The following is a 27818-nucleotide window of genomic DNA, read 5'->3' as shown; positions in this document are numbered from 1 at the left end:
TGACTTTGGCAGCCCAGCAACCCTCCCAAAGTCACATTGTATTAAAGACAGTTTAAACAGATAAAGCCAGGCCCTGTGATATTTACACTCCAACCCTGAGATTCTTAAACTTGAGAGTACACTGTGAGTCTGGGCTGCTTGTAGACTTCAACACTGCAGTAACTATGATCATGAAGCAGCTACCATGCTTCAGACTAAAAACCAAATGTTTATTTACAGAATTTAGACTTGCCCACAGTTTACCAAAATAAGAAAACTAGGCCTTTTCTGTCTGGACTACATTTCTTCTTCTCATCATAGTCTCGTAATGCCAGGAATATAGACCTAAGTAAGAGAACTGTGTAAGTCTGTATTCTTTAAAACAAAAACAACAACAACAAAAAACCAAACCAAATTCATGGAAAAAGAAAGATTTCCCACTAACATGTAACCACTAAGAGACATACAAGTTTAATTGTAAAGCTCATAAAATTATGGCATTTTGTTTAACTCTGTGAGATGATTTAGTGGCATTGAGATATCTGGTTCCATCAGAAGCAAACCCATAATTTGATTCTAAAATGATAATTTGAGGCCACGAAATTAGCCTATGTACAAGCTTATCGTGCGCACATCAACCCTTCTGGCACTTGGAAATGTTTTGTGAAATCGGCTAACTGATATTCTAAGGAGAGAGGGCATGAACTGAGCCAGAGAGACCAGGAGGGAGGAGGGGTGGAAGATGAATTCCGGAGTCAATGAACAATGGTTAAGCAGGCCAAGCATGCTGGGCTGCAGGGGGAGAACCCAAGCCAAAGAGGAGAAAGTGAGAAAAGAGAAAAGGCCTCTCGGTGCCGGTGCCATAGGCTCCCATTTCAGAGTGTGTGGCAATGCTGAGGAAGGGCCAAGAATTCACGGCCAAGAAGGAAAAGATACAGGGTGAGAGTGGCATCCCACAATCATTTTCAAAATCGCACCCCCCCACCCCCCACACCTCCCACACCCCACACACCCCTACACACCCCCTGCCGAGGTCTAAGGCTCTCCATTGCACTCCACAGCTCCACACCCTAAATGTCCTAGCACCTCCCAACTGCATCATCTTGAGGACAAAGACAAGTACATAGATCTTTAGGGAACATTATGACTCAAGATCTGGTCACTTCAAGGATAAAACAGTCTTCATTTTCAGCTCATTCATGTTACATATAGAACGGTGAGAACCATTCAAACCCTCCTATTTGCCTTTTCTAGTAGATTGACTACATTTCCTTATTTCCTTTCCGTGACCCAGAAACCCAGTACACAGAAAATCAAGGGTTAGAAACAAATGAAAGGCCATCCAAGACAAGGGTGTGGTATGTTTCTGTCAACACAATCGTTTAATAGTGACTACATTAACACTCATTTAGATGCTGAGGTAGTGCTTTGCTTCTACCATTTTTTTAGGAGTTTGAAAACCGCTCTTCCTGGGGTCCCTAACTGAAGCCAACCAGCCGGAGGGTGTTGGGGTAGCTTTTGCGCATGCTCATGCATTTTTCCTGGTCGATGTACAGGGTGTTGGCTTTCACAGCCAAGTCATGCTCCAGGGTGGCTTTGGTATGGACCAAGGACTGCAGGGTGTCCTCCGAATCCCTCAGGCGCTGCTGCAGAGTCTGGATGGTGTCGTCCACCTCATTGACCTCGTTAACAAGGCTGCAGGAGGGAAAGCATGGTCAGCAAGGTGGGCATCCTCCTGCAGCCTGCCCTCAGCTGCATTAAAGGTATCTGGGGCAGTGACCCTGTCAGAAGCACTTTAGGTAGCAAGGGAATTGACATCTATGTATGATTCCGGTATCATGCCAGGGTCGCTCCCACTGCCCACACCCTGTATCCCATGACTCAAATAACATGCTAAACATATTCCTGAATTAAAACACACACACACACACACACACACACACACACACACACTCCCCTTTATACTCTGATATATATATATATATATATATATATATATATATATATATATTCATATGCACACACTGATACTTCATAAAAAGTAAAATGGGAGGGGGAAACCTCAAAACTTAGCTGAGACTTTTTACCTTTGACTTTAGTCTTGAAAAATAGTTTTAGAGCTGAGGAGAGAGCCTCTACTATTTAGAATTCTGCCCAACCCGTTACTATATCTCAGCAGGGGGCACTCCCCAAATCACAATGTCCCAACAAGGCCCTAGGTTAAAAAACCCCCAGGGCTCTAAAGTCAGCATATTGCAATTTTCCAAACCTTAATGCAACATGAAGAGGATATGTGACTGTGTAACTGTAAACTGTGACCCTGAAACTGTCCCAAATGCTCTTTCTGGGTACTGATGAAGAGTAGTCACGAGGACAGGAAGAAAAAAACACAGCATCATCACAAAGTGGAGCAACTCCTTCTCAACGATGCAGTTGGTACGTCATGGTCTTCGTGGTTCTGTATTGTTCATGGACCTTTCCTAAATGCCCATGCATCATTTTGCATTTGGTCTCCAAGCTGCCTGTCTTTTGGCTCATCAGCCTGCTGGAGTACTAGACAGATCACCGTCGTTTGCATAAACAAACACAACTATTAGGCATGCTTCTGTAAATAGCAGCTGTGTGGGGTTTTTGTTGTTGTTTGCTTGTGGAAAATATTGTCCCTAAGTAACTGTTTGCCTTCTCATTTTGTTTATGGTATGTTTGTTATGTTTTGCTGTACCTAAGAGTTCAGTGTTTAGTGAGCCAGTTTCTCTCTTATCCACTTTGGGATTTCTTCTACCATGTTTATATTTAGAAATTTTTTTTCTTCCCAAGAACAATTACCCACCAGTTCGTCCAATCAGGGATGTGCCTCTGTGTCACTCAAGGGTAAAGTTGGCAGTCATCATTATTGCAACTTGTTAGTGACTGCTCTCCAGGTAAGTGCTGTTCTGAATGCTATACCAGGTCGACCGGCTTGCTCTTCCTAAGGACACTATCACCCAGACGCGAGAAGGGTCTCCACACTCACACGAGCAAATGGAGACATTGGGAGGCACCTACCAGCCACTTTTACTAATTCTCCTCTGGTTCCAGCCAGTTGCAAACATAACTCAGAGTGCAGTCATCCTACTGTGTCTGCGGGTTTGTGTGTGCATCCGCTAAGTCACAGATTTAAAACATTCAGGAAAAAATGCACCCGTGCTAAACGCATATTTTTTTGGTTTTTTTCCAGGTTTTATATATATATAATTTTACAATACCATTCAGTTCTACATATCAGCCATGGGTTCCCCTATTCTCCCCCCTCCCACCCCCTCCCCTTACCCCCAGCCTACCCCCCATTCCCACCTCCTCCAGGACAAGTCCTCCCCCGAGGACTGCGATCAACCTGGTAGACTCAGTCCAGACTGAGCCAAGTGTCCCTGCATAAGCTCCAGGTTTCAAACAGCCAACTCATGCAATGAACACAGGACTTGGTCCCACTGCCTAGTTGCCTCCCAAACTGATCAAGCCAATGAACTGTCTCACCTATTCAGAGGGCCTGATCCAGCTGGGGCCCCTCAACCTTTGGTTCATAGTTCATGTGTTTCCATTCATTTGGCTGGTTTTTTCAATAATTGAGTAAAACTGAAATTTATTATAAGCCACAGTCGTCCTAGGGACCTCCATGCTATATATATAGCCTCTATGGTTCTATGGGCTGTGGTCTGATTGTTCTTTATTTTATATCTAGAATCCACCTATGAGTGAGTACATACCATGACTGTCTTTCTGGTTTGGTTACCTCACTCAGGATGATTTTTTCTAGTTCCATCCATTTGCCTGCAAATTTCATGCTTTCATTGTTTTTCTCTGCTGAGTAGTACTCCATTGTTAAACGCATGTTTTATCTTCTTGTTCCCTCAACACTGTACTGCCACAACCATTTACAATGCACAGGCATTAGAAGTAATTTATCCATGAACGATAAGTACACAGGGGGATAGGCATAGGCTATATGCAAATGTTGCTTTCATTTTCTAGAAGGGGTTTCACATGTGTGGAGTTTTTGATAGCCAAGGGAAATCTTAGAACCACCCATTAGGGATCCTGATGGATGTCCATCAAATCCTGATGGGTGTGCAAAGATGAAACTGTGTTTTTTTCAAAGTTTTGCTTACTAGCAGATGAAAGGGATGTGGATTTAGTTAAAATATAGATCAGAAACTGTTCTGAATAGAACAGTGCCTATGACCAAATAAGGAGCTAGGCATCCCTAGAAGGGAAAAAGATTTCACCATGACAGAAACATATCCAAACCACATTAGCACCAGGACACGGGGCCACTGAATAGCTTCACAGGACTTTGCAACTGGAAAAGGAGCATCCAGGGTCGTCAAGCCCAGGTCCCTTGTTTTACAGATGAGGAAGTTGAGCCCAGAGGATTGATGAGCTGTCCTGTCCCAGTGACACAGGCCACATGTGTTTATAAGCAATAGGCAGGCCATCCTGGAATCTAGGAAGGAAATACAGAGCCTGGGTGGCTCTACTAAGGAACAGGGTCCCATTTCCTGTCCCCACCCTCTTTATTCCTCGAAATAAAAGGGCAGAAGCCGAGACCCAGGACAGTGGCCTCAGGACATAGGGGTCCTTTGAGATGACCCATCTCACTGTCTCTTTTATTTGTAATCCTCACAAGACAATACACAGGATGCCTGCCCAGTTGGACTTCAATGTCAAATAAACAAGTAATTTTTAGTGCCAAGTATTTTTTTAAGGCCTGGAACAATACACATACTGTAAAGTTGACCATCTTAAGTGTATTCATATGTGTAGCTCAGGGGCATTTAGTGCATTTACATTGTGTAGCTGTCTCCACCATCCACCCAGAGGGAGATCTTTACAGAGATCCACAACTGGTCAAAATGCAGAGAATAAGGGACCAGCTAATACATCTGTAATGACACCTCTACATCTCTGGCACAGGTGAAAACACAGAAGACATAGAAAGATCGCAAGAGCCAGGAGCCCAGGATTCGAGCCTGTGGCCACACAGTGTCCCCCAGGCATGGTAGGGAAAATGCACCCATGAGATCTCAACAATATGGCTTCTTGAACAAGACCAGCATGATGCCAACACCAGGTGACCTGACAATATAGCCTGGGAAAATTCTATGGGGTTTCACCCCCGATGAGGAGCTATAGGTGATCAGTGGCTGCTGAAACAGTGTGATTGATAGCTCTGAGAGAAAATTAGTTTCCTCCAGGGAAAAGCTCCCATACAGGATATCCAACGCCAGTTGTTCAGCCCTGAACACACACGCACACATGAGCAAAGCAAAATGGACTCAGTAGGGTGTGTGTGTGTGTGTGTGTGTGTGTGTGTGTGTGTGTGTGTGTGTGCATATGTACACATGTGTGTCTATGTGAAACATAGTAATTAAGAAGATGCCACAGTCTGGGGGCACCCAGGAGGAGTTCAAGGTAGCAGTTATGCAGATAAGGTGCTCATGGACGAAGTTCTCAACTTTTAAAGAGTATTTTCTGGAGAAAGAACCCCACAGTGTGCTGCTGCTTCGAGGAAGTCTCTCCATCTAGACCTCTCCTGCAGTGTCGTTGATGGGGCGGACACAGCAGGGGCCCTCCTGTGAGTTTCTCCTGGATAGGATGGTGATGGAATCTGCGTGTTTACTGTTTACAGTTTACTTTCTCTACTACTCCGGAGTTGTACTTCAGGCCAACAATCAAAAAATAAACAAACAAAACATACAACTTTTCCCTCCCTAAAATAGAGAAACAGTCCATGCTCACAATGAGTGGTTTTTTTTTTTTTTTTTTTTTTTTTTTTTTTTTTTTTTTTGAGACAGGGTTTCTCTGTGTAGCCCTGGTTGTCCTAGAACTCACTTTGTAGACCAGGCTGGCCTCAAATTCAGAGATCTACCCACCTCTGCCTCACAAGTGCTGGGATTAAAGGTGTGCTCCAGCCACCACTGCCCGGCTATTGGTGGGTTCTTTATTGATAGACTCAACTAACCTCAGACAGAAAGTATTGTATTGCCTTTTTAAAAATTTGCATCTTACTGAACATACACACTTACTTTCTTGACCTTAGTCCCTAAACATCACAGGACAGCAGCTGCTTATTTTAGTAGGTATTTACATTGGATTTTGCTAATCTACAGATGATTTCATACGTGTAGAAGGAAGTACTCATGGCAAATACTATACCATTTAATATACAAGACGCTAGCACCCATGAATTTTAACATCTCTGAGTGGGTCCTAGACCTAACATCCCAAAATATCAAGGGGCTGCCATTAGGAGAGCTTTTTTTTTTTCCTACTGACTTTTTAGAGGGGTAACCTGAAGGGGCCTGGATGACAGATACCATACTGATACAAACATCTCCATGTCAAATGGGACTCACAGCTTTTCAAGGTCAATCCCACCACAGCCAGCTTCTGAGTTCCCCCTCTGAGATGCACACACTGGGCTGGCCACGGGCTCTGAGTCTGGCAGAGGAAGGGTGCGAAAGAGTCACAGTGGCAACACCCTGGGTCATCTGTGTGTCCCGTCTCAGGTAAAGCTAACCTCTGGGGTGCTAGGTCATCTGTGTGTGTGCTCTCGTGTCTCATCTCAGGTAAAGCTAACCTCTGGGGTGCTAGGTCGTGTACTCAAAAGTCTTCTGCGTACTGACTCTTTACCCCTTCCTCATGACCTCACAGCCAGCCCTCAGTCATAAGACCTAGCCATCTTGTCTTCCATACAACCCCTCCTACCCCTCCCCGCCACCCCCACCCCACCCCTGCTCCCGTACCCTTTCCTCACCCCTCTGCAGACCTGCCCTCCAGTGCACTCCTGCAGTTTCTGACCTCAGGGCGTTCCTTTGCTATCTCTTCAGCCTTTGTAGCTTGTATCTGCCTCTTGAGCTCTCCAATGAATGCCAACTCCCAATACTAGAGGAAGAGACACTTCCAGTCCTTGGGACGAGTCCGTTGTCCTATGTTATGCTATGCGTGCCAAGAGGCCCACCCTTGGGCCCTTAGGAATGTCTTCGCTATGGACATCGGGAAGCAATGTCATCCACCCGAAAGTCTTGTTTGCAGCTGTACCCTGCAGTTTCCCCCACAGTATAGACTCTGTCCAGTGAGGACCAATGACTACACTGTAGGTCAGTGATTCTCAACCTGTGGGTGGAGACCCCTTTACAACCAACCAATCCTTTCACAGGGTCGCATATCAGATATCCTGCATACATATGAGATATTTACATTACAATTCATAACAGTACCAAAATTATAGTTACAGAAATTACAAAATTACAATTTTATGGTGGAGGGGTGGTCACCAACCATAAATGAGAAACTGTATTAAAGGGTTGCAGCATTAGGAAGGTTGAGAACCAGTGCTCTCAGGGAGCTACAAGAAGTTCTAAATCCAAAAGATGCACCAAGAGCAAGACCCAGACCCAAGACAAAAAGGACTCATGGCAGGAAGCAAATGGAGGAACCTATTTTCAACCGACCTGTATCCAGTCTGAGACAAGGAAGACACCAGTGAAGGTCGCTCCCCAGCAGGCATGTGGGTACACACCTGTAATTCCAGCCCTATGGAGGCAGAGGCTGAAGGCTCCTGAGTTTAAGGCCAGTCTGAGATACACGGCGTACTAAAAAACTAAGCACTAAGGGTGGGACTCAGTGGTGGAGCATGCTGGAGTTGCATGTGCAGCTCTCTGAGTTCCGTCTCTACCGCTTCAGAAAGAAGGCCCACAGCAGCTCAGGGAAACATGGTAACATGCCACCTCCCCTTCACCCAGAGACCACACTGTTCTCCCTACCAATGGCACCCAAGATCCAGGGGTCAGGGGATGATAAGCAAGAAGTCTGAGAATTCACCTGAAACGATATATTTTGTTGTTTAGAGCAGATTGAGTTAAAAAAAAATAAAGTTTTGGTTTGTTTATGTAAGATCCTAGGGTATAAACCATCACCAGCTCCTTGGCCGCTGCTGGAGAGGGCTGGAGGCGGGACTTGAGGACAGGTGCTGTTTATTGTCACCAGAACTGCCTCTCCCTCCCAGTCCTCCTTGACTTCAAAAGGAATCCTGACCCAAAGGTGCCTTTCCTCCCTGCAGCCAAATGCCTGTGTCCTGGAAGCTTACCCCTGGAACTGTGAACAGAATACCTTAACGTATCAGTGTCAGAACAAGACTTGTAAGAACTGGAGAAGGCAGCCACAGAGAGTCCACTTTCTGGAAGCTTTGCGTACACGGAAGGGGACAAGCCTCCCCAAAGTGCAGTCATCAGAAATCCAAATCACTCTCAAGGACGCACATCACTTCCACCTTCCACGGTCTTAGCTGATTTTGGAAAACAATTTTGCTGAAGGCATTCATTCCACGTCGTTGTTGTTTACATTACAGACTTGAAAATCATTTTGCTTCGAATACAAATATGTCTGCCATAGCGTTTATTTGTTTTGTCTTAGAATCAAGATTGAAGTCAAGCAGAGCCTCCTCTGGATTTCTACCAAAGATGCCAAAAAGGCTCAGACCTACTTTTGAAGGTGCCCACTTAGAGTATTTGAAATAAAAATAAAGTCTTGAAATGAAAACAGCATTTTTTTCCATCCCTAACCCCTACCCTGAGTTTGATCTTTCTCAATCTAGACAGCCCCAGGGTTGCTTTCAGGGTGATCAATTTTGAGAAAAAAAAAAAGTTTTTCCCAAATAATAATAATAGCCCTAAATACCTTTGGCAAGACATTCCTAACAAGAAACAAAAGCAGGTTCTGTCCTAAAGTCAAGACTGGAGCCAAGGAAACGGACACACTAGAGGGCCGACAGGAAGCAAGAGAAACAGTCGTGTACATTAGCTGGGGAAGGGAAGAATTCTAAAGAGTGAGAGTCGGTCAGCTCTCAGAGGGAGTGTGGGCACCTCCAGAGCCACACTAGGTCGCCACCACTCAAAACCCATTTTTTTTTTTTTTTTTTTTTTGAGACAGGGTTTCTCTCTGTAGCTCTGGCTGTCCTGGAACTTGCTTTGTAGACCAGATTGCCCGTGACCTCACAGAGATCCACCTCTGCCTCTGCCTTCTGAGTGCTGGGATTAAAGGCGTGTGCCACCATTGCCCGGCTCAAACCGCTTTGATGGACTGGGGAGAAGGCTCAGTGGTTGAAGTGTTTGCCCTGTATGCATGAGAAACAAAGTTTAGACAGCCAGAACTCACATAAATGCCAGGTAGGAGGTATGGAAGCTTGCCTGGAATTTCAACCCAGGAAGGCAGAAATGGGAGATCCTCGGAAATACGGTCAGCCATATCGGCAAGCTCTGGGTTTGATTGAGAGACCTTGCCTCAATAAGTAAGGTAGAAGAATGATTGAGGATGATTCCAGACATCACACTTACATGCATACACACCTACAAACATGCAATACACACAGGTGATGCAGACAGACAGACAGACAGACAGACAGACAGACACACACACACACACACACACACACACACACACACACACTTGGAAAAAGAACCTTTTATGGTTGAGGTGTGCCTCCATGACAGAACATACAACATTCCCAAAGGCCCCAGGTTCCAATCCCAGCACCCAAAACAAACAAAAATAAAACCCCATATTTATCTAGTAGCAGTCTGAAGAATTTTTTCCATCTCTGTTTTTGATGACTCTGCAGTAATCGTTCTGGACCATGAAACTCAGCTCAGCTTCTTGCAATAATATTTGCATAAAGAGAGCTGGGGAGGAGGCTCCACTCAGCTAGTAAAGTGCTTGGTGCATAAGCATGAAAACTTGAGTACTGATCCCCAGAAGCAATGCAAAAAGCTCCTGTAACCCCAGTGCTGGGAGCTGGAGACAGGTGGATCTCTGGGGGTCACTGTCTGGACAACCAGCCCCAAATGGTCAGCTCCAGCTTCGGTGAGAAGCCTCATCTCAAAAAGAAAAGAAAAGAAGAGAAAAGGAAAGAAAAAAGTGGTAAGAGATATACTGCCAGCATCTGGCCCCCACAAACGCACAAATGCACCCCTGCCTCTATGTGTGAGCAGACACTCTCACCTCTAATACATGACATATTTCAAAAAAGCGACAATTCACCATCTAATTGTAACTGGCTAGTGCCCATTCTCTGACTCCAGGTTCTTTGAAGCAAGAGACACACTTCAGCTGGCTACCCAGGGACCCGTCTTGCCTCTGGAGTGGAGGGCAACTTATTCCAAATAGTGAACTGTGTGGGAAGAGCCCATTCTGAGGAGTACGCAGCCTGGGTGAACAACGGTGTATTGGGAGCCTAGAAAAATACTACACTACTTGATACACAGCTAATCTGAGAAGGTCATTTGTGTATGGATGCTGCCTGACCTTAGGATGGGTCATGTCCTAATGAACCCCTGGTCCGCTGGAAATGTAAAACGTGTTTAGGACATCTAACCCATTGATCATCACAGCTCAGCCTCACCAGCCTTAAACAGGCACAGGACATTTACAGTAACCTTCAGCTGGGCAAACTCATCCAGCTTCCAGTACAAAGCCTATTTTAAAATAACATGTTGAACATCTCAAGTCACCTACTGAGTGCTGAAAGCCAAGAGCAATGTGGGAATGGACACTTTATGCCACCACAAAGTAAGAAAAAAAAACTTAAATCAGAGACTGTGTATTCTAGTGTATGTTTCAAACACAGTCAAAGTCCATACTATACATGGAGAGTGATTACAGTAATGATCTCCAGGGCTCGGGGCTCCATCCTCTGTGTGAGGAAGAGATAAGGATACACCTGCTTCATCAACTCATCTCAGACTGACATGAAGAAGGTCCAGTGAGATCAGGTATCTGGCAGGGGAATGAAAAAGAGCCACGCAGTCTAAAAGATGGAGGAAGCAGAAGCAGAGTTTGGTTGAATCGAGCTGATCCTCTGGCGTGTTCCTTCCCTGCTCCTGCATACCTCACCTGCAGTGACACAGGCAAGCCCCAGCTGTCTCTCACTGCCAGCTGTGATCTCAGTGAAGCCGTGTGTGCCAGCTAGTTTCTATGTCAACTTGACCCAAGCTAGAGTCACCTAAGAGCAGGGACTCTCAATTGAGAAACCGACTCCATAACATTCTGCCGCGGGCAGGTAAACCTGCAGGGCATTTTCTTAATTAGTAATTGATGAGGGAGGGTCAGCCAATTGTGGGTGGGAACACCTCACTGGTGGTCCTGGGTCCTATCAGAAGCAGCCCGAGTAAGCCAAGAGGAGCACCCCAGTAAGCAGCAGCCCTTGTAGCCTCTGCATCAGCCCCTGTCTCCAGGATCCTGCCCTGTTTGAGTCTAACTAAGACACTATACAACTTGTTTCTGCCTCCGCTTCCTCATTTACAAAATGAAGGTAATGTATGGAATACTGTGAGCACATAGGACAGGGCCACACATGGGGCAGGATCAAGGGATGGCGACAACTATTTTCATCATCATCATCGTCATTACCATTGCTGTTGTCGTTATCATCATCGATGACAACCGACCTTACAAGGATTCTCCCTCTACTTTCCCCCTGAGAAATGATCACTTTGGACCACCATCGTTGTCCTTGGCAGTGCCCAAGTTTGGTAGGTCCATCTTTAGAATACATCCTTCACGACAAAGAGACTCTATCATGGAGTCAAATCAGGAGAAGACTCATGGCATCTCCCCACCATTCCTCTCTCTGCTACCAATTTTATTCACTTTCACAAGGAGTGCCTCGTGGTCTGGACTAGCAACCCAAGGAAGTGCTCAGAAACCCAATCACCGCCCTGAATGCTCTGAATAAACTAAATGTTCATGTCACGTGACGTGTCGGTGTCATTTTAACTTTCAACAAACGTGTGGTGCAATACACGCAACACGCTTTAGCCACTGTGTAGTGTTCAGTTCAGTGACATTAAACACAATCACACCACCAGGCAACCCTCACCACCACCCATCTCAAGACTTCTCTCCATCTTCCCAAAGTGAACTCCTTACCCATTTAATAGGTCCATCAGTAACGCTTTTAACGAAGGCATCTCCGTGATGCTTGTCTTGAGAGAACATCCTTAACCAGAGCCCAGCTGCATCCAGGAAGGGGCCCCTCGGCCCTCCCTCTCTACGCCACCCCATACCCTTACCGTAATTGCGCTATGTCCCTGCACAGCTCTATGTTCGGTCTCCTTGTTCGCTCATCCAGCCGGGTCTGAGCCACCTTCAGGAAGGCGGACTTTTCCTTGATGGCCTTCTTGATGGATTCTATGGTCATTTCCGTCTGGAAGATCTCCTGCAGGGTCTGTGGCAATGAGGAGCAACTGCTGACATCCTGTTGCTGGTTCCTGAGCCACCTGTGACACTCCCACCTCTGGCCCATAGGCCTCCTCACTGAGAACCTCGCTCCTTCCACATTCTCCTCTTCTTGTGCTCAGAGGACCCGCCTTCTATGACCCGGTTCTCTGCTGCTCCCCAGTTCCAATTCTCCCCGCTTTGCTTCTTTCCTGTGGCCTGGACACAGCTCAGCTAATAACCAGCACATTCTCCAAACCTGCTGTCTTTTCTGCCACCATCCCATCGAATCCCAGTGGGGCCCTCGCCAAACCCTCCCATGTTCCTCGCCAAGTATGTTTACCCATGGCCTGTGCCCATTCCCTCTGCCTCCCACCTGCCCCATATTCCAGAGGTTCCTGAATTCTGTCTCTAGCACTCACTGCTTTCATGAAAATGCTTCTCAAGGTCAACATCAGAGCTTCTTGGATTCCTTCCCTCTCCTTGAAACCCTGCCTCAACTTGTTCTCTTAGCAAGCTGCTAGCCAAATTCCTGACTTTCTAACTGTTCCTCATCCCACTGCCAAAGCTTTATCTTGGGAAAATTAGCTATTACATCCTCCATCTCCTACAGAGACCTTGCAAAACCACACTTATTTAAAGCCCATGTAATCCAAGTACTCTTAAATCTGTCATTCAGGCTTTGACCTCTCAAGCTTTTACCAAGGTGTCAAAAATAGCCATGTCTGATTCTCACCAGAAGACACAATGCTTCTTTCTGCTAAACATTTATCTCTCTCGTTCCAAGTGGTTATTTCTGTGCCTTCCCAACAGACTACCCATTTCTATGGTGTGTGTGTGTGTGTGTGTGTGTGTGTGTGTGTGTGTATGTGTGTACACCTGCATGTCTATGTATATATGTATTGCCTCACTAAGACATGAGCAGGATCAGTGTGACATTCATGTATCTACATCCCAACATGCCTAAGTAGAAATTAGAATGTACCTATTATGGGTTGAATTGTGCATCCTTCCTCTAAAAGCTCATACCTTGAAGTCTCAACCCTCAGGACCCCAGAATGTGACTCACTCTACTGGGAGACTGAGTTCCTGCAGAGGTCAAGTTAAAATGAAGTCAAGAGAGTGGGTCCAAGCCTTATAAATGGAGGAATCCTGGACACTGCGATGGCTGCTCCAGGTTGTCACCTTGACTACATCTGAAACTGACTAAAACCCAAATGGTTGGGCATTACCTGTGAGGGAGTTTTTTCTTAAGTACATTATTTAAGTGAAAGATCCACTCTTAATCCAGATCTTTTGAGGTGGGAAGATCCACCTTTAATCTGGCTCACACTTTTAGGACACGGAAGAAGGAAGCTGGCTCTCTCTCTTCAGGCCTGCTCGCCCTCACTCTCATGAGCAAGTCTAATCCTTCACTGACCGTAGAGCCTACTTCTCTGGGATTCCGGCATATACCGAGGACCAGCTGAGACATCCAGCCTTGTGAACTGAACAACTACTGGATTCTTGGACCTTCCGTTGGTAGACAGCCACTGTTGGACTAGCTGGTCCACAGCCTGTAAGCCTGTAAGCCATTCTAATAAATCCCCATGAGTGTGTGTGTGTGTGTGCGTGTGCGTGTGCGTGTGCGTGTGCGTGTGCGTGTGCGTGTGTGTGTGTGTGTGTGTGTGTGTGTGTGTGTAGAGAGAGGGGGGGGATTCATCCTCTAAGTTCTATCCTTCTAGAGAACCCTGACTCATACAGACACAGATACACACAGAGGAACGTGACGCAGATGCATGCAGAGAAGAGGCTGACAGAGAGTACAAGACGGGGGGCCCGGAAGTAAGCCACCCTGTGGCGTCTGGAACTCGGACTTCTGGCCACTCAGACAGGGAGCACCTTATGTGCAATCGCCCTGGCAAACTAGCACAGTGGTTAAAAACAAAAATACCCCACCACCAATCCACCAATGAACAAAGGAACTCCGTCACAACACCTTTCTAAGGACTTTGAGGATGAAGCGCTACTACCCTGACCCCCATCTCCCACCCCCTTACCCCCATCCCAGCAACTTCCGCAGTGTGGTTCCAATCCTCTTCCCAAGCTTCTCTCCTAGGACACACCATCCGCGGCAGTCTCATTGGCCTCTTCATGGACTTGAACTCCGACCTCTTAGTCACTGCCTCTTGGGCTCTGTTCATTGGGCTGCCCCATTGGAACACTCTTTTCTCCTTCCAATCCCTGAACATGCATTTGCCATGGCCAATCACAGCGCATGATCTCCTACTGTTCTTACTATCTGCTCAGGAACAAAAACTACATTTTATACCTTTCCCCGCCCTTCACAGTGTAGCCCACCACCTAGCTCAACTGCTGTTGACTGCACAGGTCAGACATCATGAGAAGACAAGGTAGATTGTTGCTGCCTGGAGGAACATGGCACCCTCCATTGTGAAATACTACCTTAGAGCAACAGTGTAAGATCCTTAAACGGGAAGACAGGCTGGAGAGACGGCTCAGCAGCTAAGAGCACTGGCTGCTCTTCCAGAGGACCCAGGTTCAATTCCCAGCATCCCCGTACCAGCTCACAACCCTATAACTCCAGTCCTAGGGGGGAATCTGACACCTTCTTCTGGCCTCCATGAGCATTGCACGCACACGGTACACAGACACACATGCAGACCAAACACTCATACATAAAATACATATAAAATAAAAGTAAATATTTTTTAAGGAAAAAAGTGACAATTGATGAGGAACGTGTCCCACAGTACTTAGGAGTAAAGATAGCATTGATCTTGTTTATCTTGAAGTGTGACTTCTGCATCAACCTTGCATTAAAATCTCACTGTACACTCCTATACTCGCAGCACAGAGCACTTCACAAACTCAGGAATACTAAGCACTGTCTTTTTGCTTCCTGTATTTGGTCCTGTCATCCAGAAAGAGGATCTGAAATGATTGACCCGAACTCCCTCCCTCCCCACCATACGTCCTACTAAATTCACTTCCTAGTTATACACAGTGATTCATTAAGCTTTATCCTAATATTTTTGTTTCCATTAAATACTAATTCCCTGCATAGTGCATTCTTTGTGTTCCAAATACCAGTGAATTCCCATTTCATTTTGACACCTGGCTGCAGACCGAAATAAATGGCGTGCTTTGTGCCGCTTTTAATTTTCCTGTCTGGATGGCCAGGAAGCCGCACGACTTATGGTGCTTTTCTGGAGGTGGTGAGAGATTTGTAGTCTCAGAGTGCCCTGCCTCGTCCAAGGCAATGATGGGGGACAAATGATGGGTTTAATTTTTCATGTTCCAATCCTGGGGCGGGTGGAGCCAGGGGCCTTGCCTCTGCCAAGTGAACTCTCTACCTCTGATCTCTGCCCCCAGCCCTGGGTAGAATGCCCAGACCAAGCTAGCTCCTCACCTTCGATAAGTGAATGTGGATCTTATTCTTAGCATCTGCGGTCTCCGCAATGCGATTGGTGAAAGCCAAGTTCACCTTGTTGAACTGATTCCACATCTCGTTGGCCGTCACAATCAGAAGGTTCTCGATGTCGTCTCTCAGCTTGGAGGAGGCTGCCCTCTCACTTTGGGAACGGAGAATATTGTCATCTGTAAACTTGGCCCATGACTCGGGCACCGACACCCTGGAAATGGGAAGAGAGAAGATGGTGGCAATGATATGTCAGCCCCAATGGTCTGCAGGGAGTGCTCATCCTGCAAGAGAAAGGCCCCGGTGCCACCCATCCTGGACACATTGCATGAAATGGAAACAACAGGAGGAAGCTAATTTGAATTTTTTTCTCAATTGCTCCTATTATACTATTAACCAGTAGTGTATTAATAGGCATAAAGCAATTCTTCTGCCAGACTGGGGATGCATTACTGAAGGGCAAGAGCATGGACAGTCTTTACAAATGTGTCACAATCAACCCAATAAACAGAAGCAAAAATGTCAAGCTCAGGGGTAACCAAAGACGTGCCAAGTGAAAAAAAGCAGGGCACTGAGAAACCATTTCAGAAGAGTAAAGAGAGAAACACGAACTTGCAGCTGGGGATGTGTTTAGGAATGTGTGCTGTCTTGAGAATGTCGAACTGGTTTAGTCTTGCTGGATGATAGGAATGCAGCACAGACTAAGAGTTCACTGCTTAAATGTTTGCAACTCAGAAATTCCCCTGTCCCAAGAAAATAGTATTCCCAAAAATGGATATGGGAGGACATTCATTTCAGTAATATTTATATAAAGCTTAGAAAGCTTAGAAATAGCCTAAATGAATGAAAGTGCAGGTTAGATTAATATGCATGGAAAATCTACGTAGCATGCAAATTCACCAATATTTACTTCCTAAGTCTATATTAAGCTAGGAAGACTAAGCTCACAAACAACATTATTGATACAGCTGCGGTGAAAATTGGATAGACCGTAGGAATGGTATGTGGGCAACACCATTCTTTAAAGTTATAAACTAGCATCTGTCAATCTAGGGACACTTGGAAGGACTAAGTTGTCAACATTGGGTGTCTCTGGATGGTAGATTTAATAGGTGGTATCTGTTTGCTTGTTCTTATAATATAGTGTTTAATAGGATTCAATGTTGACTAGACCCAAAATAATGTCATGGATGCTCCATATATTTTGTAAGGGGTTGCTAAAATGAGGGCCTTTCAAAGGGCTAAGTCCCGGGCAGAAAAAAACAAACAAAACTCCCTGCTCACCTTGAATCAAGTAAAGCATCATGTAGGGACTACATAGAACACAGGGTCTGGATCTGATTCACACCTGAACAGTCAAAGTCCAAGTGGTAACTGATGTTGTACCTCTCAAGAGACAGGACCAGGCACCCACAGGACAGAATCAATTTTGGAGTCACTTTAGGGGAAGTGTGTAGAAACAGGTGTGGGGGAAACCGTGGGGATCTTTACAGGGTTATGAAAATCCCCCATCTTACGTGTGGCTGTGGTTACACAGATATTCAATGACGACAGACCCACCGCCACACACATGCAGCTCAGCCATTTTAATTCTAGGTAAACATCACTCCATTGGACTTGTTTTTTTTTTTTTTTTAAAGGAAGTGGTGGGCTCAAACTATAAGCCCTGCCCCAGAATGGCATCCAGGGGTCCAGCAAAGAACTAGCAATTAGGCAAATGTAACAAGCAGTGGTGAGAAAAGCATGCACTGTTTCCTGCCTGTGCACACAGGGCCTAGGACATCAGAGAACTGGTGATGTCTGGTTGCCTTTTTGTCTGGGTTTTCTTAGGTTTTCTGAACAAGAGGTGTCAGTTTCATGTTAGAAAAAGAAATACAGGATGGTTCGATTCTCAAGGCCTGACCCTACTAAAATGAAACCTTACTGAAAACGAGTCAAGGCCAAGTGTGTCCCTCATCTTGGGGCCCCTGGCATGCTTTACATCCACCCTCCATTTTAATTCACTTTAACATCAGTGCATTGTTGGAAGTACAGCCTCAAAGTCAGCAGTTCTCAACCCGTGGGTCACGACCTCCTTTGGCAAACCTCTATCTCCAAAAAAAGCATTTACATTACGATTCATAACAGTAGCAAAATTAGTTAAGAAGTAGCAATGGAAATAATCTTATAGTTGAGGGTCACCACAACATGAGGAACTGTATTAAAGGGTCTCAGCATTTGGAAGGTTGAGAACCAGTGCTATAAGTAATGAGTGTGTCATTAAAAGCATCAATGCCTTTAAAAATATTCTTTATCTTGAGGTGCTAGGGACAAATCCAGGCAGGCATACCCCTTACTAAGTCACATGCCTTGCCTGCATTCGTGACTTTCTGGAGAAAATGAGTTCATTCTCATTGGAGTTGGCCAGTTTTCCAGAGTGGGTTATTAGGAACATGACTTTCATTCTTGCAAATACTCATTTGCCCTTCTGGTTCTTCAACATAAAACCTCTCACAAGACCTGGGTGGTGGTGGTGCACGCCTTTAATCCCAGCACTCTGGAGGCAGAGGCAGGCGGACCTCTGTGAGTTCGAGGCCAACCTGGTCTACAGAGCAAGATCCAGGACAGGCACCAAAACTACACAGAGAAACCCTGTCTCAGAAAAAAAAAAAAAAAAAAAAAAAAAAACCTCTCTCAAGAAGTTGCTCCCATAGACGTCCAAGACTCTAAAAGTATGAACCTAAGAAACTTCTGTTCCTTATAGAACACCAAGTCTTGGGAACTTGTGATAGTATTTTTTAAAAAGAAATGGAGTAGGATGACTTGTATGCTGCATCATTATGGAAGCAGAGAGAACAACATTACAATTACAGAAGCGCATGGGCCAGCTTACGTTGCATCAACTTTCTCCACGCCCCGGAAGTAGCTCACGCCCTCTGAAGTGTTTCGCAGGTGCTGGCATTTATCGTCAATCCGGTAGGCTGTCTGTTTATCACTCAAGTCCTTCTCCAGCTCGTGCTGTGCAGCTCTGTCTGAGCTACAATATCCAGGGGAGAGAAGAGAGACAAGTTTGCAGTTAGGCAACTACTTCTCAAACAACCAGGCATTGCCCTTTTACGGTGGAACCTTCCACAACTCTCCTCCATCAAAACAATCAACTCCCACTCCAAAGGAGCATCTGTGGAGAAGGTCATGCATGTGAGTCATAAGAAGCCCACCCTGCCCTGCCCCATCTCGTCCCACCCTCTGTGTTTCCTGTCCATGGGTGTAGGGAAGTGGGGAGAGAGGGTGGAGGGAGAATGATGTATCCCAACCCTAACGCTCACCACCAGTTCCAAGCAGGACACTGGTTTGCAGTCATATGTCCATTTCTGTGCCTTCTTCTCTTCCTTCCTATTCAGCTTCTATATTCTCACCCCTCTCTCTGTGCTTTGAATATAATTTCCCCAAGAACTCATGAGACACACACAGCAAAGCCTCCCTCGATCCATTGGCAACCTAAATTTGAGGCCATGTTGTGGCTCAGATGTTTCCCAGGAGCCATAAATTAAGAGTCAGAATCAGCTTCCAAGAGTGCTTGAGAAGATGTCAGGGAACTGGTGATTCACCCCAGCACTCTACCCTAGTGGCCCAGCTACTGGGAGAGCATCTCAGTAATACAGTCTTGCCTGAATTCCAGGGAAAGAGAGGACCCACAAGTCAAGCCCAGAGACTAGCCCTGGATGAGAGGTGGGTATGGGCAACAGGTGAAACATATCTTCACTCATATTCACTGTTTATTTAACAAATAATTGTTGTGTGAGCCTGAGAAATAGTGAACACAGCAGAACCTCTTCTCTGAGGAGTTTGTCCTTCCATGAACACATAGACAATACACACATTACATGGGCAGCTGGTGTGGCTAGAAGAACAAGATAAAAAAAAAAAAAAAAAAAACAAACAGGAACCAGGAGCCCCAGAGCAGGGGTGGTGATTTTACACAGGGTGGTCAGGAGGCATTTCATCAGATGACGCTGAGCCCTGGCGTAAGGACAACCCATGTTGGACACTGGATATTGCAAAGGCCCAGGTTTTCTCCTAAGTGAAGCTGGAGACTGCTGACTTGCCATTTAACTAGATCATTCTGTTGCTGTGCTGAAGGACCGACTGCCAGAGACCTGGGAAGTCCCACCGGGAAGCCACAGCAGTGACTCGGAAGAGTAAGATGGCAGAGACTAAGTGGACAGCAGAGGAGATAAGAAGCATTCAAATTCCGGGTGTGGTTAAGAACCAAGCCAATCTCCCAGGAGGTTGGACCTCAGTGATAATCAAGAGCTCAGCTGAGTCACTGGATTGATGGAAATCCATCACTGGAGTTGGGGGACATATGGGTGGGAGGAGGATCTGGGGCGGGTTTGGGGGACACACTAAGCCTGAGTGCTCTTTCCACACCCACATGTAGACCCCAGTAGGCTGTTGAAATTTGGGAAAATCTATACTAGAAACAGAGAGTTGATAGCTGTTAGCATGTGGCCTGTGAGAAGCAGGATAATTGAATGATTGATCACCTCTATGCTTCTAGAACCCTAAGCAAGGCCTGGCACAGGAATCAGCTGGTAAAGATTGCTTCCAGTGGAGTGAACTGGAGCCTGCAGCTTCCACTCACTGTGGCCTGTGCCTACAGACAAATCACTTAGCATAACGCTTTAGCTTTTTTTTGTAAAGTAGGAATAAGGGCAACCCCGGGCAAACTATCTGTATTTTATGAATTCTAGAGGAACATACATGCAAAAGATGCCTCCCCTTGATGCCGCTGAGCCTCCTGCTTTGGGTTATTATGCTGGGACCCTAGACTAGAAGATCTGTCTTGTGATCTAGGACCAGCATGCTCCATGGGTTTCCTCTCTTGGGATGGCATCTTTGATGAGAGGGGAGCCTGCCAGTCAACCTGGGAAGGTATGTGGGGGTGGTACTTCATCAACTTGCCATATTAACAAAGATGTCAAGAGCTTCAGATGCCATGTTCCTCAGATGCTGATGTGCCTTCTGAGAGTGTGATAGTCACATTCAAAACAAGAGGAGAGAGTACAATGGAAAAGCCGTGCAGGGAGGTGAGGTCGGCTCTGCGCACTATATATTTAAGCAAAAGAAAGCTCCTTAAAGGGTCATCAACAAAAATCCAAGCAAGAGAATTCACATGGTCAGGACCTTGTGCAAGGGCCTGTGATACATGCGAGGGAGGCACTCAGTAACGCAGACTCACAGAGAGATGTAGTTCTCTCAGCATGGAACAATCGTGGCCACAAAAAGCCAAGGACACAAGGCATAACAGCAGATTTGGGGATTATGAAAGAAAATGGAGATCAGTACAGACTCTTGGAAACATGCTAAACGTAGATTCTGAAATTCTTAAAGGAGTCGTGAGTTCAGATCATAACTACCCCCCAAACCATGCCAGGCAGCCTCCATAATGGTTTGTGCATCTCACCAATTTCTGAGTAATAGAGCCTTCTAATGCCTCCTCCAGAGGACCTCGGCATGCAAACCTCACCAGCCTTCCCAGTGTTGACTCCAAGGCTTGGTTGGGCAAACTAAGCAGGTAGTAATTTGATGCCTCTGTGAGACTTGTTACCTGAGGTGTACCACGTCATCTTTGATAACAGCAGTATATATGTGGCCATCGTTTCTTTGGGTGGGGGTGGCATTTTCAACACTGCTTCTTTGTGTGACCATAGCCAACATGGACTTTTGGAGGACTGCAAGTCACCAGGCTCAGCCAGTACCTTTTCTATTCTGACAGGCATTACCATAATTTAAGAACATCTTCCTCCTCCTCCTTCTCCTCCTCCTCCTTTCCCATTCTCCTCCCACCCTTGGCATAAAGAGTAAGTGCCTGAGAACCCACCCTTGAGGGAGTTGTATCCCGGCACAGGAATAGTGCCTAACGATAGTGATAGTGCCATGGCACAGTGAATGCTGTGATGATGTAATCAGGAGAGGTGGGTCTTTAAGGAAATACGAAAATAAAAGGCAGACACAACCTACCCCCTTTCCAAATGCCAGGACAGAACACAGGCCTCAGAGTAAAAGATTCTTGAGTTAAGGAAACATTGGTCACCCTTCCCACAACATCCCCGAATTATTTTTTAAATAAAAATCAAAGACAAAATTCTAAGCACTTGCCGGGCAGTGGTGGCGCATTTCTTTAATCCCAGCACTTGGGAGGCAGAGCCAGGCGGATCTCTGTGAGTTCAAGGCCAGCCTGCTCTACAGAGTGAGATCCAGGACAGGCACCAAAACTACACAGAGAAACCCTGTCTCGAAAAAAGAAAAATTCTAAGCACTTATCCTAACTTCTGAATAAAAAAGTGTATGTGTGTGTGCCCGTGTATGTGTGTGCCCATGTGTATACCTGTGTCTGTGTGTATGTGTGCCTGTGTGCCAATGTCCCTGTGTGCTCTGTGTGTGTGTGTGTGCTCTTATGAGGTGCTAAGAGAAATGTGCACAGGAGGCAGAAGCATGGTTCAATGCTGGGCTTTAAACTGGATACAGAGGAAATGCTTACGCGAGCTGGGCAATCGCCTTATCCAGATGCCGCCTCATTCTCTCTTGACAACACAGAATGCCATCAGTTTCCTACTCAATTGAAAAACAAAACCACACATTAATGTTTTCATTGCGGATGTCATCCAAAATCATCGATGTTCAAACACATCAATAAATGAATTTTTTTGTTGTTGTTGAAAATCTATGACGTTAAGCATTAAAAATTTTTTACATCTACTTATTTACCTGCATGACCCATGATAATACAAACCAGTCTTTTCTTATAGGCCTAGAGAGATACTGTGATATGGACCAAGCTGGAGCAGGGTTAAATTTTTAGTGTTTCATTTCCATTCTATCTTTGTCTTTAATTAAAACAAAACAAAACAAAAACAACAAAACCCCTAGAATTCTGGTGATGTGCAATTGAACTTAACTGATACCTTTATCCATAACGGCTTTCCTTCAAAAGCAAAGAAAAACAGTGAAGATCAAGCCTGGGAGCATCTCTGTGGCTGTACACACAACACTACCTGGTCCAGCTCTGTGCATCAGACATGGAAATTGACTTCTACGCTGGAGGTCAACCACCTGATGCCATGCTGTGCCCTGTGGCTCAGTCCCTACACTTGAACCAACACCTGTGTTAGCCATGCTACTCACTTGACCAAATGTATGGCATTTTGAGGCTACAATGATATATACGCTATTTCATAGCATATAAATATTAATTTCCTCCTGAAATGAATATTAACATTAGAAAATTTGCAAACTCAAATAACATCTTCCAGACATTTTTTTATAAGTATACATAATCATTTTTATCATTTTCTTCAAGTACAAAGGAGTCATCTTTAATATTTGGTTTGTGGCATTTTGAATTTGGATGCTTTCCCATGACATTAAACAAGGCTGTGTAAACAATCAGTGTAAACATGTAGACACTGCCAAGGGCCGTGCCTGTTTTCAAGGTCTGGCAATTAAAATTAAAATTCCCTTCCGGAAAGTTGCATTTGTCTATAATGGTGAATGGGTCTGCTTTCCTTCGGCATACCAGGTAGCCAACTATTGTCCAACCCTTGCCAATGTGACAGAACATGCCCCAAGACAAACAGCCAACCTGCCTGTGTTTGGAGGCTAATAGAAGGATATATTTAGTGTTCTTAACATATTTGAAATGTAATCCTTAGCCACATGGTAGTAGACACCTGTAGTCTTAGGCACAAGGAAGGCTGAGATGCTCAGGAGTTGAAGTCTAAGGCTAGCCTGGATTACAGAGGAGGAGGCCCCCATCTCAAAACAAAACAAAAAAAATCAGGTCTTTCCCATGAGATGTGTTATAAATTTATGCATGATGTCTTTACATTGACATAATTTCTAGGATGCTAAAATCTATCAAACAATTTTTTGGTTTCTGTCTTTGTTATTTTGAATATGATATTTTCTTCACTCTGATATTGTGACTCATCGGTTAGTTATCTTCTTCCTTTATTGTTTAAAGTATTGAGTAGGGGCTGCAGGGAGTTGGGAGCGCAGGCATTAAAGCAATTCTTTTGCAAGCATCAGGACCTGAGTTTGATTCCCAGAACCCATACAATGATACCAGACATGATGGTCTGGGGAGGCTGCGACCAGGAGGCAACTTCATTGATGAGCTCTGGACCAATGAAAAGCCCTGCCTCAAAAGAATAAGTAACATTCCAGAGAATGACAGCTGATATTTGATGTGGAATAATGCTTTTGTTCATTGTGAATATGTATTACTCTAATTGGTTAATGAAGAGCTTACTGGCTAGGCAGGATTTTGGGGGCAGAGAGAATTCTGGGAAGAAGAAGAAGGGCAGAGTCTGAAAGTCTTGAGGAGACATGGAGAGAAGCAAGATAAACATGCCATGCTGAAAGAAGGTACTGCCACATGACAGAGGGTAGACAAGAAATATGAGTTAATTTAAGTTGTAAGGGATAGTTAGTAACAAGCCTAAGCTATCAATGAGCATTTATAATTAGTAATAAGTCTCAGAGTGGTTATTTGGGAATTGGCTGCTGGGACACAGATAAACTCTATCTACAGATGTTGTCCTCTGGCCTTACATGCACGCACATATGCAAACATGTGTACTCCTACACACATATGAACATGCCACATACATGTTTAGACAGTACTGAATATGCCTAAAATGTTAAACCTGCTGTCTGATTCTTAAATGCTCAGGACCAGTGGAGTCAACTAAGAGTTTGCTCTGCTTCCCTGTTGTAGCAAAGCTCTGGCTGTTCTCACAAATAGTCATGAGATACTAAGAGTCTTAGATTTTTGTATTGTTTAATTTTCATCTATCTTGATGACATAGAAAGGAGGGCATAGGAGAAGGGAGAGGGAGGGAGGAAGAGAGAAAGAGAGAGAGGGGTATAAAAGGATGCACAGAGTCTTACCTAGAAAGCATCATGAGAGCACTCTACAGTATGTGCAGTGTGTTTCCACATACAATGCACTTAGTGGAAATTATTAGAATTTCCAGTGGGGAAATGCATTTAATAAGACTTTAATATTTTTCATCTTTCAACCAATACTTTTATTGTGAATTCAAATAAATTCAGATGAAGAACAGTAAATGGTTAAAGAAAGAGGAATTTACATGAGCAAGGAAAGACTAGAAATGGGTCCTGTGGAGCTGTCCAGCATTAGCTGACCTGTCAGTCTGCATCCATACCTGCAGTGGAGCTATCCAGTGTTAGCTGACCTGTTATTCTGCACATCTACTGCAGAGGAACTATGTGTGGTGCAGCCATCCCTCTCCTGCCTTGAGATGAATGCTTACAGGAGGTAGTGGGCATGTGCAGAAGGCAGAAGCTGTGAAGGTGGCCTGGGTCCATGAGTCCATGACCACAGTCTCTGGCATATCACAGCCACACCTGTAGGAGTTGGAAAGTGGGCCTGGGATTCTAGACTCTGCCATGGGGAGGAGTAACAGTGCGTGCCTAGACTTGGAGAGGAGTCAGAGACACCACACTGTGGCCTGACTTTCCAGAGAGTCTCAAATTATCAGTGTAGTGCCTGACAGCTACGTGGTCTCACCAGCAGGACTTTGGCAAAAGCTGAACAGGAGCTTTGTCTTGGTGCCCGGGGAGGCTTGGGTTAAGCCTCCTAGTGGAGCAGGTGAACCCTTCACAGCTCATCCCCTGCTGTCACCCACCTCGTACGAACTGTATTCTTAGGGCAGTGTTGTGCAGAGTGGGGGTGTCGGGGTAGAGACTGCAGCCCTTGCCTTCCCATCCCCCCGAGTGAAAATGTGTTGCCTCGTACGCCAACTGGTGCAACTACAGCTACGCACCTGCTTCGACATCAGCCAGCACTGCTTCAGATGCCAGCTCTGCCACTGGTCAACTGCGTCCAAGGGTGAGTCATAAAGGAAATTTAAGGACCAGGACACTTTCCCGGACTTCTGCACAGAGAGCTAAGTGCTTAAATTCCAGAACTCCTTAAACCTTTTCCACTTATAATCTCCTTTGCTTGCGAAATTTTTAGATGATATTGAGTCTACTTAAAATAGGCATACAAATCAAACACTTTGTGTTCATAAATCAAAAAGAAATTCATTTAAAACAGTTCTTTGAGCCAGGCGGTAGTGGCACATGCCTTTAATCCCAGCATTCAGGGAGGCAGAGTCAGGCAGAGCTCTGTGAGTTCGAGGCCAGCCTGGTCTATGCGTGAGTTCCAGGACAGCCAGGGCTACACAGAGAAACCTTATCATTCAACCATCATGTTTCCACATGAGCAGAAAATTATGTGTAGAAAAACACTGCAATTCATGTTGCATAATTCATATTTCAACTCTGAGATGAGGTGTTTTAGGCAGCACCCCTGTGGTGTTGCATGCAGGTATGGCATGCCCATCGCAAAGTGTGCATGCTGTGTGTTCAGAACCAAGACCACAGTGAAGTCCCTGGGCACAACATGGAGGAGCACTTTCAAAGACCTCGGGATCATTGCAAGTTTGGTTTGGAATTAATTTTTGATTTTGAATGTATAGAACTCTTCCACTGCTGTGAAATGTTTATGACCCCCATATATTCTGTAACACAACCCCAGAGGGGATTGCAGCCCACAAGGAAAGAAGCCCACACTTAGCAGACAGTCAGTGTTCAGGAGGTGGTAGGTCTTCTAGCAGGTGTTTTCTCCAAACTTAAACACGCCTTCCTGGATTGAGGAGGGAGGTGCCTAAAGCCCAAGATGTAAATAAAACTCGCAAGGTTCCAGGCTCCTGAAAGTCAAGAGACTCACTGAGCCTCTGCAGAAGGTAATTCAGGCAGTAAGATTGCTGAGGAAGAACAGCCAAGCTGCCTTCAAGTTGTGCAGGGAGATCCAAGGATGTAGCTTTTGTGTGTCAGTCATCCCCATTGGGCTGGGCTTTTCCAGAATACAGCTGCCTCTGAGCTACCCAAGCTCACTTTAGCCACACTACCTGATCTTACCTTACTCATCATACTCCAGTAAGAAAAACCAATAATCTCAATGGTTCTCTAAAGTACAATTAGGTAGAATCTTTTCTTGGCTTTTCATCCCTTCCCTATCTAGGATGTGCTGTGACACTCGTTCACATCTCCCCAGGAAAACTCACACAAGAGGTCATTTCTCTCATCTTAGAACTTAATACTCATGTGAAATGCGGGCTCTGTCTCAGCAGAGTAACATGGCCAGCGTCCCAAGAACACTGATGTCCAACTACAGATGTGGACAAGTGCTGGCCTTAGGCTACAGCCTGCATTGTGGATTTAAAATCATTTCATGGGTGTCCTTATTAATCCAGACCCTGCACCCAGGAGGTTGAAACTGTTTGTGTGGTTCTGTGTGTTCACTTAACTGTGTTTTTGGGGTTCAGAGAGTGTAAAACACCACAGTTGAATAGTCTGCTGTGATCCAGCTCCTAAAATCAAACTGCAGTTCCAGTGGAACCTAGATCATGGAAAAATCTCATCTACAAGAGCAGGCCCTTTGATCCCCCACACAATGCTTATTACCAGTTTGCATTTCAGTATTTGCTGCTGTGCCCATCAAAGACGGCTAGCAAATGGCTGGCGTTTCTGACATGCCTGGTTGTGGGAAACCTTTGGAACCAGAGCATGTTTGGACACAGAATCCTAGGTAAGGAGGACATAAGATAGTACAGATGGCCGGGTGGTGGTGGCACACGTTAATCCTAGAATTCGGGAGACACAGCCAAGTGGATCTCTGTGAGTTATAGGCCAGCCTGGGCTACAGAGTGAGTTCCAGGAAAGGCTCCAAAGCGACACAAAGAAACTCTGTCTTGAAAAACAAACAAACAAAAAAGATAGTACAGATGGGTGGACTTTACCCATATCTTCTTTGTTGAGATCAGGGTTCTATTCAATCCCCTCTCGGAGCAGTGCCCTCATGGGCTGTGTTGTGCTGAAACAGGCCTATCTCCTGGACTCATTGCTGTGTATTCCTAATAAACCCTGAAGTCTGAAGCATTTCTGCTTCTGCAACATGGGAGAGGAGTGAAACTGGCCACTGGGAGCAGGGTCAGAGCCTCAGCTCAGTTCTGGATTAGCAGGCCAGGCTTGAGTCCAGGGCAGGCACAGCCCGGACTGGCTGGGTGTGCGATGGCTGTACAGGCACACTTGGCTTCGGAGTTTAAAGAAACAC

General features: G+C 45.4%; 1 protein-coding gene across 1 annotated transcript in view; it reads right to left on the bottom strand.

Moving 5' to 3' along the window:
• Positions 1–1335: 1335 nt before the first annotated feature.
• Positions 1336–27818, bottom strand: part of Tekt3 (tektin 3) — a 44493-nt gene continuing 18010 nt past the window's right edge. Inside the window, exons 4-8 of the mRNA XM_028869539.2 lie at positions 22173–22243; positions 18522–18665; positions 15641–15863; positions 12084–12238; positions 1336–1674 (exon numbers count right to left, since the gene is read on the bottom strand). Coding sequence (XP_028725372.1) covers positions 1458–1674; positions 12084–12238; positions 15641–15863; positions 18522–18665; positions 22173–22243 — 810 coding nt within the window. The 3' untranslated portion in view covers positions 1336–1457. The remainder of the gene's footprint in view (positions 1675–12083; positions 12239–15640; positions 15864–18521; positions 18666–22172; positions 22244–27818) is intronic.

The sequence above is a fragment of the Peromyscus leucopus genome, chromosome 8b (assembly GCF_004664715.2).
Source record: "Peromyscus leucopus breed LL Stock chromosome 8b, UCI_PerLeu_2.1, whole genome shotgun sequence".
Taxonomy (NCBI): domain Eukaryota; kingdom Metazoa; phylum Chordata; class Mammalia; order Rodentia; family Cricetidae; genus Peromyscus; species Peromyscus leucopus.
The sequence above is the reverse complement of the archived record's forward strand: the minus strand, read 5'-3'. Positions and strand labels throughout refer to the sequence as shown.